Here is a 13,563-nt window from a genome sequence, read left to right on the forward strand (position 1 = left end):
CTAAGTGCTGCCGCTTCAGAAACAGCAGCAGTAAGGGGTTTCCCTGCAGATTAGCTCTGCAGTTTTAGGGATGAGGAGGGTCAAAAATACAGAGGAGGAAGAGGCCGAGAGGAGGTTGATAGAAGTTACACTATGCAGAAACTGGGGTTTAATTCAAGGAGGGATTGACGGATGACAATTCTATTAAAATGTATGTAAAATGCAAAACCTGACAATGTTCTATCGCTAGATAACAGCCTGAAAATTAGAAAATAATTCAGATGTATAAACCAGCCGTATGCTCTCATGCAAAAGTTTCTGCATTCATATTTCACTCGAGCTTTAAATGTTTTCTTAAAGAAACTCGTGACAGGATCGTGGTAACAAAATGTCTCAATATTTTATTTTAAATCCTATTTTCCTGCTTTTTTGGTTTAAATATAAGTATTATTTACTTAAGATGTATAAAAATGTAAAAGAAATATTGATCAAGACTTTTAATCCAGCCTACAAATCAAAGACTAAATAGTTATTTTGAAAATAGTTTGTTTTATTTCATGTTCCTGAAAATACATGTAGCTAAATTGGAGCCATAAAGTTAAAAAGAAAATATGAAACTTAAAATACAATTTAATCTAAAAGAAAGTGAAATGGGGACTGCACAGTGGCGCAGTTGGTAGAGCCGTTGCCTTGCAGCAAAAAGGTTCTGGGTTCGATTCCCGGCCCCGGTCTTTCTGCATGGAGTTTGCATGTTCTCCCTGTGTATGGTGGGTTTTCTCCAGGTACTCCGGTTTCCTCCCACAGTCCAAAAAAACTTGACTGTCAGGTTAATTGGCCTCTCCAAATTGCCCCTAGGTGTGAGTGTGTGTGTCTCTGTGTTGCCCTGCGACAGACTGGTGACCTGTCCAGGGTGACCCCGCCTCTCACCCGGAACGTTAGCTGGAGATGGGCACCAGCACCCCTCCTGACCCCACTGAGGGACAAGGGTGGAAGAAAATGGATGGAGAAAGTGAAATGTGAAAAAAAAAATAATTTTCAGATTCAGAGATTTTTTTCAGTTTCAAACAATTATTTTCAGTTTTGTCTTAAAAGGTTTTTCAGTTTTTAAATAATTCTTTAGTTTCAAATCTTACATTTTCGTTTCAAATGTTTATCTTCAGTTACATTTTTTTGTTCCATTTTTTTAGTTAAAATTTTTTCAGTTTCAATATTTTTCCAAAACATTTTTCCGTTTTAAAATAATTCTCTAGTTCCAAATTTTAAATTCAGTTTCAGATATTTATTTTCAGGTTTTTTTTTGTTTTTTTTTTCAGTTTCAAACTTTCTTTCGGCTTCATAACATTTTGTCAGTTTCAGATCTATTTTTTTTGGTATATTTTTTTTTCTTTGAACAAACTTTCTGATTTGTAGTAAATGTTGCTGCGGCCCTGAGCCTGCCGTGTTCAGCTCGGGTCTGATCATGTTTGCGCTCGTCTCTGTTGCTGCACACGTTGGTAATAAACAGAGAGGTAAGAATAAGACGATCTGCTGCCCAGTTGTCATTTGACATTATGAGGCTTCAGGGTTCAGAGAGACGTTAATGGTTGAGATTCTTAATGTGGGAAATTAATCCCCGTTTCTTTATTAAGCTCTCAGCTGAACTGCCGTTCAAATAGAGAACACGTCGCTCTCCAGCACTCCTCTCACGTGTTCATTCAGTTCCTACACCTTTTACTTTTACTTGAGTAACTTTACTATGAAGTATTTCTACTCTGACTTGACTGAAGTTTCTAGATATTCAGCCCAGTGTGAGTAACTTCACTGAATGAGAACTTCACCAGACGCAAACCTGGAGATGTTTTTAAAGTTTCATACATTTTATATTGAAACTGATTTGGAAAAATGTTTGTTTTGTCTTATTTGTCTGTTTTGTCCGGACGAGGAGAAGCAGCATTCAGCTTCTATGCACCACAGATCTGGAACAAACTTCAAGAAAACTGTAAAACAGCTGAAACACTGGGTGCCTTTAAATCTCAACTTAAAACCCACCTGTTAGAGTTGCTTATGGCTAAATTAGGGTTAGAGTGCGGGTTTTGATGTCTTCCATGTTTTTATGTCTTTAATGTTTTTAATTTCTTTTTATTTCTTGTCTCACTGTCTGTGTTTATTGATGAATAGTTTTGTCAGTAAAATGCGTTTCAGACGTTGGATCTGCAGGCTGCTTGTGTTGCTGCTGATGTCGCGCTCGCTGTGTGCAGGAAGTATTTCCTCTGTTTGAACTGCAGCTGCAGAGACTCGCTAAAGGTCAGCGCTGCTGCGTGTTTGCTGCTCAGATCCTCCGTGGCCAGCAGATGCACATGGCTCGCTGTGTGGCACGCGGCTTAATTTGGGATTAACACGTAACAGATTACAACACTGACCTTCTGTGTCTAGTCAGCCGGCAATGGATGTATGGATGGATGATGGATGGATGGATGGATGGATGATGGCTCTCATCTTGGATAAGGATCAATGCAGTCAGGTTTAGTATGGAAGTGGGGATTAAACAGAGGAAATCTTCAGTAAATCCATAACATGATGGTTATGAATGTAAAATAAAGTCAACCTGAATTTCACCAGTTCCTGTTGGAAACATCGGTTGATTTTAGCGATCATCAAGATGTTTTTGGCCAATCTGATCGTTTCAAGTGTATTTTATAAACACATAACATTATATAGGGCTGCACAGTGGCGCAGTTGATAGAGCTGTTGCCTTGCAGCAAAAAGGTTCTGGGTTCGATTCCCGGCCCCGGTCTTTCTGCATGGAGTTTGCATGTTCTCCCTGTGCATGGTGGGTTTTCTCCAGGTACTCCGGTTTCCTCCCACAGTCCAAAAACATGACTGTTATGTTAATAGGCCTCTCTAAATTGCCCCTAGGTGTGTGTGTGTGTGTGTGTGTGTGTGTGTGTGTGTGTGTGTGTGTGTGTGTGTGCATATGGTTGTTTGTCCTGTGCGTCTCTGTGTTGCCCTGCGACAGACTGGCGACCTGTCCAGGGTGTACCCCGCCTCTCGCCCGGTACGCCAGCTGGAGATAGGCACCAGCAACCCTCCTGACCCCACTGAGGGACAAGGGTGTAAGAAAATGGATGGATGGATGGATGGAAAACATTACATATTAATAAACATTTACATGCAAACACATCAGATTTTAGCCGAATGGCTAATCTCCATCTTTAATCCCATTTAATAATAATAATACAAAAAAACATTCCAAAACACAGAGACTTTGTTTGCTTGTACGACTTGAAAAGTTCAAATGAGCAGATTTATCTTTCTTTAGTCTTCATGCACAAAAATATCCTTCCTGTCAACTGAGGGCAAACTGTCAGCTGCCCCACACTCCTCCATCCTCCTCCATATTTGATGAAATTCATTAAATGTTGATTGTGGACACACTTCACCACCCTGACGTTTCGTCTGATCCTCCATCTGGTCCTCCTCAGCACTTCTGAGCCTGAAGAAAAACTCATGCTAGTTCAAACAAGCCAGGTGCTAACTGCTAGCATTTCAGTTAGCAAGCAATAAACAAACTATAAACTGAATATTAACCTTTTACTGCAACCTTTTAATACAACTACATTTATCAAGCTTTTTGGGTAAAATATTCAACTTTCAAAACATGTTTGGCTAGCATAATTTATCTGCTGTTTTAAGCTAACGTTGAAGAAAACTACTTGCTGCACCTCATGCAGGCCAAAGCTAGTTTTAGTTTTAATTATGATAAATGAAGGTCTTGCTAAAAGTACGTCTCTTCCTTTAGTTTTCCATTTAGCAACACGTTTATTTTGTGCTTTCTCGTCCCAAATGTGTGGCTTGAAATAAACAGCTAAGCTAAAGAAGAAAGCTAAACACACATAAATCCCTTTCCGTCTAAACGTTTAACCGGGTAAATTGTAAGAATTGCTTCTTGTTTAGTCAGTGTCTAGGCTCTGAGGTGGCCATTTGCTCTGATAAATGCCACCTGACAAGTGTGTGTGAATATGTGTGTGTTCCTGGAGGCTAGCATGTGCTGTTAACACTGTGTTTGCTCTGCAGAGCCCCAGCTGAAGGGCATCGTCACACGGCTCTACTGCCGACACGGATTCTACCTCCAGATGCTGCCGGATGGCACCATGGAAGGCACAAAGGACGAAAGCAGCTCCTTTTGTGAGTCAGAACATTTTATTTTATTTTGTAATGATAGATTTCACATTTTACACTGCCTCAAAAGATATTAAACCTCATAACTTTTACTGTAAATTCAGTGTTTGTCTGCAAAATGTAAATTAATTAGAGCATCTTTGCTTGGTTGCTGCTCTTATAAGGTTAAAATCAATAGCTGTAATAACACTGATATGATGTGTTATTGAACCAAAAATGAGTTCAAACACTGCAAAACACAAAATCTTACCAAGTGTTTTTGCTCTTCTTTCTAAAGCAAATATCTCGGTACACTTGAAATAAAACAAAACAAACTTACAAGTAATGTTTCAGCAAGATATGGAGGTTTATTTTAAGACAATAATTCCTTAATATTGATTTAAAAGTTCTTGTTTTAAGTAAAAATTGAACTACCATGTAGTTTTTATTATATACTTATAATTGCAAATGTTAAATGGCTAAAGCTGAGATAAAAGATAAAGACAACAACTACTTTTTAAAATATATATATTTAAGAATTATTTACTATTTATTTCAGAGGTTTGTTGTTGAGTGTAATTCATAAGATTAATTATTTTTTTCAGCTTGATGTTGAAAGCTTTAAATGTAGTTTAGTTTGTGTGTGTTTTTGTAGTGTAACTAACTTCTCTCAAAGATCACAACTTCACCTGCTATGCTAAATAATCACCAGCATGTAAAAAACATTCATTAATGATACGAACTGGGATAAAACCTAAGCGTTTTTTCTGTTATTTTCACCTTCAGTTTCCATAGAAACACGTCACCGGCCCGCTGTGGGTCGGCTCCTCTGTGATTACTGACTAAATCCACCGGATCCCACACCACAGGAATCCCTTCAGCGCTCCCTCACAGATCAATAATATATTATACAATATCCCTGGTGTGGCAACACAGCAGGTTTTTTCTGTCAAAACAACAGTTTAGGTGGAAAACATCTAGTCGGCACAATTTCACATTTACAGTCTAGAGCGAGAGGTGGGTGGGGAAAAAGAGAAATTACAGCTTGAAGCTCGTACATTTCATCGTTTTTTTTATTGAGATGTCAGAATGTGGCAGCAGCTGAAGTGTTTCCAAACTCAGAACCCAAACATTTGTCCTGAAGCTGGGCCGGGCTCCTGTAGCGTCTTTGTTTGGGTTTTGACGAGTAGAACAAGCACAGCAGTCAGCTGTCAACCTGGTGAGAGGAGAAAACGTCTCGCCAGGTTTAGAGGAAGAGCAGCAGAGATAAGAATGTGATCAGCAGGGCCGGCTCGAGCCTTTTTGGGGCCCTAAGCAGATCTTCATTTGGACCCCCCCAATATCAACATGTCAGATGCTTCATCGTTCTTAAACTACTCTAGCAAAACTACTGTAATTAGCATCATTTGTAATTAGCTTACTGATGCTAGTATAGCTGTTATAGATTTTAACCTGACAGAAGCAGCAAACTAAACCAAATATTTTAATTTTAAGTGTGCTACATTATTTTAACTATGTGAAAGTAACATCGGCTGATAAACACTAAATTTACAGTACAAATTAACAAGTTTAATGTCTTATATTTCCCCAACAGCAGGAAGAGATCAACCTATTAAATATGTACCAACTATGAAAATAATATTAAAATAGTTTTTCTATGGATAGTAGCATTTAGCATCACACTAGCTCGTTGCTGTTGGGGCCCCCTGGTGGTGGGGGAGCCCAAGCAGGCCCTTAAATGTCATGTGCCTTGGGCCGGCCCTGGTGATCCAGGGTTTCCAGGTTTGACTGACAGTTTCCAGCTCAAAACTAAATGAAACCCAAAAACTAAAAAAAAAAAAACTAACCCAAAACTCAACCTCTAATGAAATGTATGAAATATGTATAGATGATATTGCGTCCCATATACGTCATCAACTGCACTCAGATCTGTGAAAATTAAAAACATTTTTGGTCGTTTTTTTATTATAAACTGATTGGAACCAAATCCCATTGAGACTGTTAAGGTCTTGACTCTTTAAACACAATGAAAGTTGAGTTATTGCACCAGTTTTTACTGTTCAATCACGATGCTGCTCTGTATTATCATAACTAACTCAACCAGTGATTAATCACTGATGATGTCACTTTGGATAGAATCTAGAAATTTCAAAATAAATTTACAAATAAGATAAGTGCAGTAATATCATGTGTATTAGTTATTTTGAATATCTAAAACAGAAACAGGAGGACATGAAAGAAAAGTAACCCATGTAGTATGTATAAACTTAAAGCTCTACATCATTACTGACCTTTTAACTCAGAAAATCAAGAATACCTTCCCATCTTTTTTTAAAAGCATAACATTTCACATTGAGACAATTTCTCGGGTCTTTTTACAACAATAATTTCAGAAATTAAGTTTTTCCACAGCAACCAACATCAATGGGATAACACAGGATTTTATTAAAAGTTTTGTTGTGTTTTCTGCCACACAATCACAACTATTTCTAAAGAATTTAGTTTTTCTAAAAACCTGCCAAATGTTGTGAAAAGCAGCCCAAATTTTAACAACTTGTTGTTGTTTTTCCATCCAGCCAAACGTTTTCAGAATCAGCCCAATCGGGCGGAAACCTGCCCAACCTGGCAACGCCGACCGCGTCCAGAAAGCTCCGATTATTCCCGCTCTTATGTAACCGCACACCTACGCTCAGCGGCTGAACTTTAAACAGTCTCATGTCCAATCTGAAATATTCATCACGTAATACCGCAGGGCACATCCGAAGGCGAGCGGGGCTCATTTCCCAGACAGGTGTAAAGATTGTTGTTGTGTAACGCCGCTTCGCTCCTCATGTGGCGGCGCGTCGAACATCAGTCAGCGGAGGTCACCCCCGCATTCGCTGGCTCGTTTTATAACGGCTGTAACTCCATCACACTCCGTTTCTTTTTCTTTTCTTTTTTTTTTACATTCTCAAGTCACAGCTCGGAAATTGTTCCCTTCCTGCCAGAGTTGGATTATTTAGTCGCTCACATCATTGGAAACCGGTATCAATCAGCAGCACAATCATCTACCTGACTGCACAGGGCATTAAAGGAGGAGGGGGAAATTGCTGCGTGAGCATGTTCTGCAGCGCTGAGTGGGACATGCATGAAAGAGACGGTGGAGACCTTCACTGTGAAACGTTACTTCACAGCCGACAGGCTCCTGTTACAGCTGCAGCTCCTCCTCACTGTCACGTCTCAGATGTGGGGAGATTCCTGACTATCAGCTGCTGCTAGGCGCTTTGGTTTCCAGCAGCTCGTTTTACGGTTCTGATTTCATTAATGCGCTAACATGGAGCCATTGTTACCTTTCTAAATGTTGAATCAGGAATCCTTTTTATTCCAATTTTTTACCCGTTTTTCCCTTTCTGGCCATCTTAATGATGCCCCAATTATCATGACGGCTCTTAAGATAATTTTAGGAGATATTCCTGCTGGGTGTGGTGTGTTAAAGGGGGCCTATTATGCAAAATCCACATATTTCATGTTTTTGTGCTTCCTTTGTGTCTCTACTGCTTCTAAAAACAGCCCTAAAATAACATTCAGTCGGTTTACTGTTTTTTGGTGTCTGGAAAATGAGTAGTTTCCAAAACCTTTAGGATGTAATCTACCGGTTTTAAAGGAGCAATGTTATGTAAAATGGGCTTTTTTGAGCTTTTAAATTCAAAAATACTTTATTGATCCCAGATGGAAATGAAATGTTGTTTTAATACATATTAAATTACCCTTAAAATATTTAAATTAATATGAGCTGCGTCATGTCATGTTATTCTCTCATCATACTTACAGTACGTACATCATACGTACTGTAGCCTTCATTCTTTCATGCATGTTTGAGAAATCTTTTAATCTCCATGGCAACCATTCAGCTGTCCAAAATGCCTGGGTGGACCTAGCCCCGCCTTCAAGGCGCAGCTCCTCCTCAAAGCTTCAGCCTCACAGAGCAGCTGCTACTCACCCACTCAGCTCCTTCAGACTAGCCACCAGCAATTAGCAACTCCTGGCGGCACTGAGTTCATTATATTAACTATTTCTCAGTGAAACGCTGGTAAAAATGTTGCTAAAGGCTTAATACAGGAGCATTATTGTGATGACGTGCTGAAACCAGAGTGACGGAAAGAGCTTCTTAAAGAGACAGAAGCCCAATTTCAAGGCGTTAAATTGGGTCAAATTTTGTTAAAGTCAAATTTATTTTCAGCCATGTTTGATATACAGCATTATTTATAACAGCTGACTTTTACTGCATTGTATCTTCAGATTCTGTGGTGAAAATGTGAGTTATGCGGTAAAAGACTGCCAGCTCATTGGTCAGCATTTGGTTGCCATGGAGACGAAACCTGGGCTGGAGAAGAATCATTGTTAACCAAGAAGCTTCTCTGAAACATGGCTTTATCAGTAACATGTGACTTTACTGATATTCTACTGATATGTCCCAGAAATTATCGCAATAAACGATAATTGTTTTGATGCCACTTTCAATGATCGTGGTGTAATAATGGAAGTTTGACCCCTCAAAGACTAATAAACTTTAATTTTGCCCTGAAGAAATTTAAAAATATCCTGAAACGGTAAACATAATTATTGAAAAGAAAATTGTTGAGCTCATTTTAATTGATCAAGCGATTCGTTGCTTATTGCGTCAGACCTGTGAAACACAGTCCTCTGTGTTTTTGATTCATCTGAAATGATAACAAGCTGCTACTTCTGGTTGGGGACTTGGTGTCCTGAGAGAGTGACCCACTTCAGCCAGAATTAAGGGTAAGGTAATTAAAGTAAAAAAAAAATAAAAAAAAATCTGTCAACTGCTTTCTAAGTAAAAGGAAGAACTCTCCTCTCCTCGCCTCATTTTTCTTTTTGCTCTGTTACATAACAGCCTAAAGGAGCCAGGAGAGGAGGAGGAGGGTGGCAGCTCCTCTGACCTCCCTACAGAGGGGGGAGACGCAGTGATTGAGGAGCCATCAGCTCCATGCCAGCTGCTGCATCTCCTCCTTCTTTTCCTCTCTGTCATCCTCACATTTTTTTCTTTTTACATTTCTCCTTCTCTCCCCCTGCCAGCCCAACTTGTCTCGCTGACTCGTTTTTCTACAGCAGGTCGCCTTCCTCTCTTTCTCTCTCTCTCTTCCCTGCTGTTTGATCCTCTTGTTCTTTTGTTTCCGTCCCCCGTCTCACTTTGTGCTTTAACACGGAGCCACTTTCAGCTTTGTGACAACTATCACCTAGTTAGGGAAGCCCTAGGGGGACTTCCATAAAAAAAAGAAGAAGTGATAAAACTAAAGCAGCTCCCGTCTCTCTCTTCTTTGTTTCATTAGATCCCCTCTGGGCTTTGGCAGCTTCCATTTTTCCGCCTCACCTCCTGGTTCTCTTTGGTCCAGATAACGGAGAGGTTGGATCTGGACAAGAAGAGAATGAGAGTCCCCTTTGTGGACTAACTTTTCTTTCTACGTCCAACTTTAATGAGGAGCTTTCAAGTGTAGTTTTCTACCTTTTTTTAAAATCACATGCTGATTTATTACCAGGATTAGCTGAAGGAATAAACACAAACAAACAACTGACTTTAGTGAACCATCAGTATTGATAGTGGTTGGCCATCGCAGCCACCCATGAAATCCATCAAAACTTGACATTAGGGCTGGACGATATGTCTGAAAAACGTATCACGATACAAGCATTTCATATCAGTCGATATCTATAATTATCGATTCGTTTTTCGTTTTGATTATCTGAAATGCTGCCAAACTGCTGGAGTGATTGTTCCTGTTTTATCCAAAGTTTTCACTTCACACCGTTGTATTTTGTTTTTGAGCAGTTATGATGCGAAACCTTAAACTGCTGCTGCGCCAGTCACTCAACAGGTTGTTGCTAGGTAACTAAAGAATGAGTGGGTTGCTAGGTAACCAAAGAGCGAGCGAGTCAGTTGATTCCACCAGCATTTCTTCGCTAACTGTGAGATGTTGAGCGGCTAAAGTCTTTCCTCTAAGTTCACTGAAATTATTTTTAATGGATTTTGATCATACATCGATCGCAATAAATATTATTACCTTATTTTCCAGCCCTAATGTAAACCAGAGTTCAGGTGTGGCCTAAACACATAAAAATGTCTATTAGTTTTTTCTGATTTCTGGCTGGCTGTGGAAGAAAAGCAAAGATATGAAGATATGATGTGGGATATGAAGCAGAAAAAGAAAGAGAACAATCACAACATGAGGCGAGGATAGCAGTCAAATACGAGGGAGTAATAAAGAGACGGGCAGGAGAGGCTGCAGGGCAAAAGTGGGACAAAGATGAATGGATGGGAATAAAACGGGCTGGTTTCACACAACAGGGAACGGCAAGGGGCAGGAAAAATGGAACGGCATACATAAAATAATACAACACGGCGAGTTAGGAAGTAGGCTGCTAATTCATGGAGGGAAGGATGGACAGAGCGCCATGGAAACTAGACGTGACCTTTAAACTCTGGTGTTTTAGACAGAAATGAGCAAACAAAGCAGTTTCCAGTCCAGACGTCTCTTTATTTCTCCTTCCTTATTAGTTCAGGCATCATTTTTAATGACCCCAACGCTCAGGGCTCTCCGCCAAACACTCAACTTCATTTTCTCACGCCCTTACTGGAATCAGGATGCTAATTAAATATCATAAATATTAATTAATGTTAGAAAAATAATAGACATACTGGTGGAATAGCGTCCTCTGGTAAGGCAGTTAGTTTTATTTATTGATTTCATGCCTGCATGGGGGCTTCCTGTCTGATTCACCAATAATAATAATAAAAGATGGAGAATCTGGTGATGGAGGCACAGAGATGTTTCGGTCCTGACCCGGCTGGACTTCTGGATCAGTTTTTAGGGTCTACTTCAAGTAAGTAAGGTAAACAGTTTGGAATTTGATATGAGTGTTTTCTAGGTGGGCTGCACAGTGGTGCAGTTGGTAAAGCTGTTGCCTTGCAGCAAGAAGGTTCTGGGTTCGATTCCCGGTCTTTCTGCATGGAGTTTGCATGTTCTCCCTGTGCATGCATGGGTTTTCTCCGGGTACTCCGGTTTCCTCCCACATTCCAAAAACATGACTGTCAGGTTAATTGGCCTCTCCAAATTGTCCCTAGGTGTGAGTGTGTGCATGGTTGTTTGTCCTGTGTGTCTCTGTGTTGCCCTGCGACAGACTGGCGACCTGTCCAGGGCGACCCCACCGCTCGCCCGGTACGCTAGCTGGAGATGGGCACCAGCACCCCTCCCGACCCCACTGAGGGACAAGGATGTAAGAAAATGGATGGATGGATGGATGAATGGATGGATGGATGGATGTTTTCAAGGTCTGGTCATCATGAAAAATAAGCTAGCAAAGAATCATGGAGAGCTGAAGCTCGATTATCTGTCTGCTGCTTTACATCAGAATAGAATCCTTCCATCCACCCGTCCGTCCACCCGTCCATCCATCCTAACTAAAATGAAAGTTGTATAAATCATGTAAGATACTGACTGCTCAGATAAACTCCACAGTTGCTGCTGCTTTAGAGGAAATTTAAGCCATCTCTTAAAGATAGCGAGTTAAAGGTCATTTTTCTGATGTGCTGACTCACCAGCCGCCTGGCCACTTCTAAAATCAACCATGCATCTCAACGAGCCCAATCAATGTGTTTTCAGCTCATTCCCACAGCCTGAAAAATTGTGTCCAGACAAACATTGAATGAGAGCATTTTGATATCTGTGCTGCTTTTTAGTCACAATGCTTTCAATCTGAACAGTTTCACACACGAGGAAACGTCATAAAGCTCAGTTTGTGATGTTTCCTCACATTACAGTGGGTTAAATCTGCAGCTCAGCCTTCAGACGTCCTGTCTGTCCTGCTGTGCTCAACCTTCTCTCGTCCAATTTCTCCTTGTTTTATTACACAGTTGATCTCAGGATTCAAATTGACTTGTGGGATTGATTTGGCAACACCTTCCCTTTCATTTCCATGCCCCGCTCCTCCATTTTCCCTCCCTCCAAAGACTTTTGATTAAACTAGAAGTCTGCTTTGAGCTATCAAGGAAAGCAGGTAATTCAAATGTAAGGACAGATAAAGAGAGGAGAAGAAAAGGCTTAAAAAGAGACGCAGTTATGAGAACCATGTGATAAGTACATTTCTTTTTATTTGGGGTAAGAAAATATCTCTTATAAAATGTAATGAAAATTGAGTTATGATGGCCGTTTATTATATGGATGATAAAATTTTAGTGAATCGTGACGTAGGCATGGTTTTTTTTGCAAATTTGGTGTAATTTAAATACAGTCTTTCATTCTGAACTCATGGCATTTATGTCTTATAAATACACTAATTTTTTGTATTAAAATCCAACAAATTGTCATTTTGACTTGGCAACAAAATCCCATAAAACATATTTCTTTGGTTTGGAAAAGTTGCCATCTAATCTGCTTGAATCAGGAAAATGGTTGTCAATGACTTCTGGTTTGTAATCTTACAGTTTTCATTTTATTAAACGACTCAAGATATCTGCAGATGGCAACAGTACGTCTTCCAAAATTAGACTTTGTCTCTTTACAATTTGATTATAAAGTTTGTTATTTCGAAAGAGTTGCACAATCCAAGTGTCAGTTAGCTGAGTAACTGTTTAATTTTTGTTTGCAAAACTGAGCTAGTTAGCTTAAGATGCTGACAGTAAAACATGTTTTAAACAATTAACAGTTTTCTTTGCAAGTTTAGACCATAACTCTAGTTTTGAAAGAGTTACGAAACACAACCATCTAATCTATTGAGAAGTAATGCTTTCTTTGGTGTTTATTTCATAAACCAGTTTAACAGATAAAATGCTCTCCTTTCTTTAAAAATGTGATTAAACAGATACTCAATAATCTAATCTACTTAAGAATTGTGACTCTTGATACGTAATGATTTTTAAAATTTTACTTGAAATAGTAAAACTCCAGATGCTAGCAACAAACCTGTTTTAAAGACAATTTTTTTCTTTCCTTAAATATCTTATTATGTAGCTGTTTAGTTTGCAAAAGGTTTCTTCATAAATTGGTAAAAAAAAAAAAAAAAATCTTAATAAGTAATGTTGTAATTTACATTTTACAACCGTAAGCTTGTTAGCTCTAGATGCTAATTAGTAGCCTGTTGTAGACGGGATCTTTTTTCCTCTTCCTTTGTATTCTTTTTGATGCATTTCTTTAGTTGGAAACATGCTGAACCCAGTTTGGATCCACGCTGAGCGATTGTTCCTTCATTTTATTTCATAAAAGAGGACGGCACAACAGTATCTTGTTACATGGGGATTTTTATGTGTTTGCGCACTTTGTGAGGTCACCGAGTAGGAAGAGTAAGAGTGGGAGAGGACTGGAACAAAGTAAAAGGCGTTGTGAGTGTGTGTGTGTGTGTGTGTGTGTGTGTGTGTGTGTGTGTGTGTGTGTGTGTGCGTGTGCGTGTCTGTGT

General features: G+C 39.5%; 1 protein-coding gene across 1 annotated transcript in view; it reads left to right on the top strand.

Annotated features, from left to right (window-relative positions):
- Positions 1–13,563, top strand: part of fgf11a (fibroblast growth factor 11a) — a 72,282-nt gene that overhangs the window by 37,007 nt on the left and 21,712 nt on the right. The window contains exon 3 of the mRNA XM_008435590.2: positions 4,033–4,143. Within this exon, the coding sequence (XP_008433812.1) occupies positions 4,033–4,143 (111 nt within the window). The remainder of the gene's footprint in view (positions 1–4,032; positions 4,144–13,563) is intronic.

Source organism: Poecilia reticulata, linkage group LG18 (assembly GCF_000633615.1).
Source record: "Poecilia reticulata strain Guanapo linkage group LG18, Guppy_female_1.0+MT, whole genome shotgun sequence".
NCBI classification, from domain to species: domain Eukaryota; kingdom Metazoa; phylum Chordata; class Actinopteri; order Cyprinodontiformes; family Poeciliidae; genus Poecilia; species Poecilia reticulata.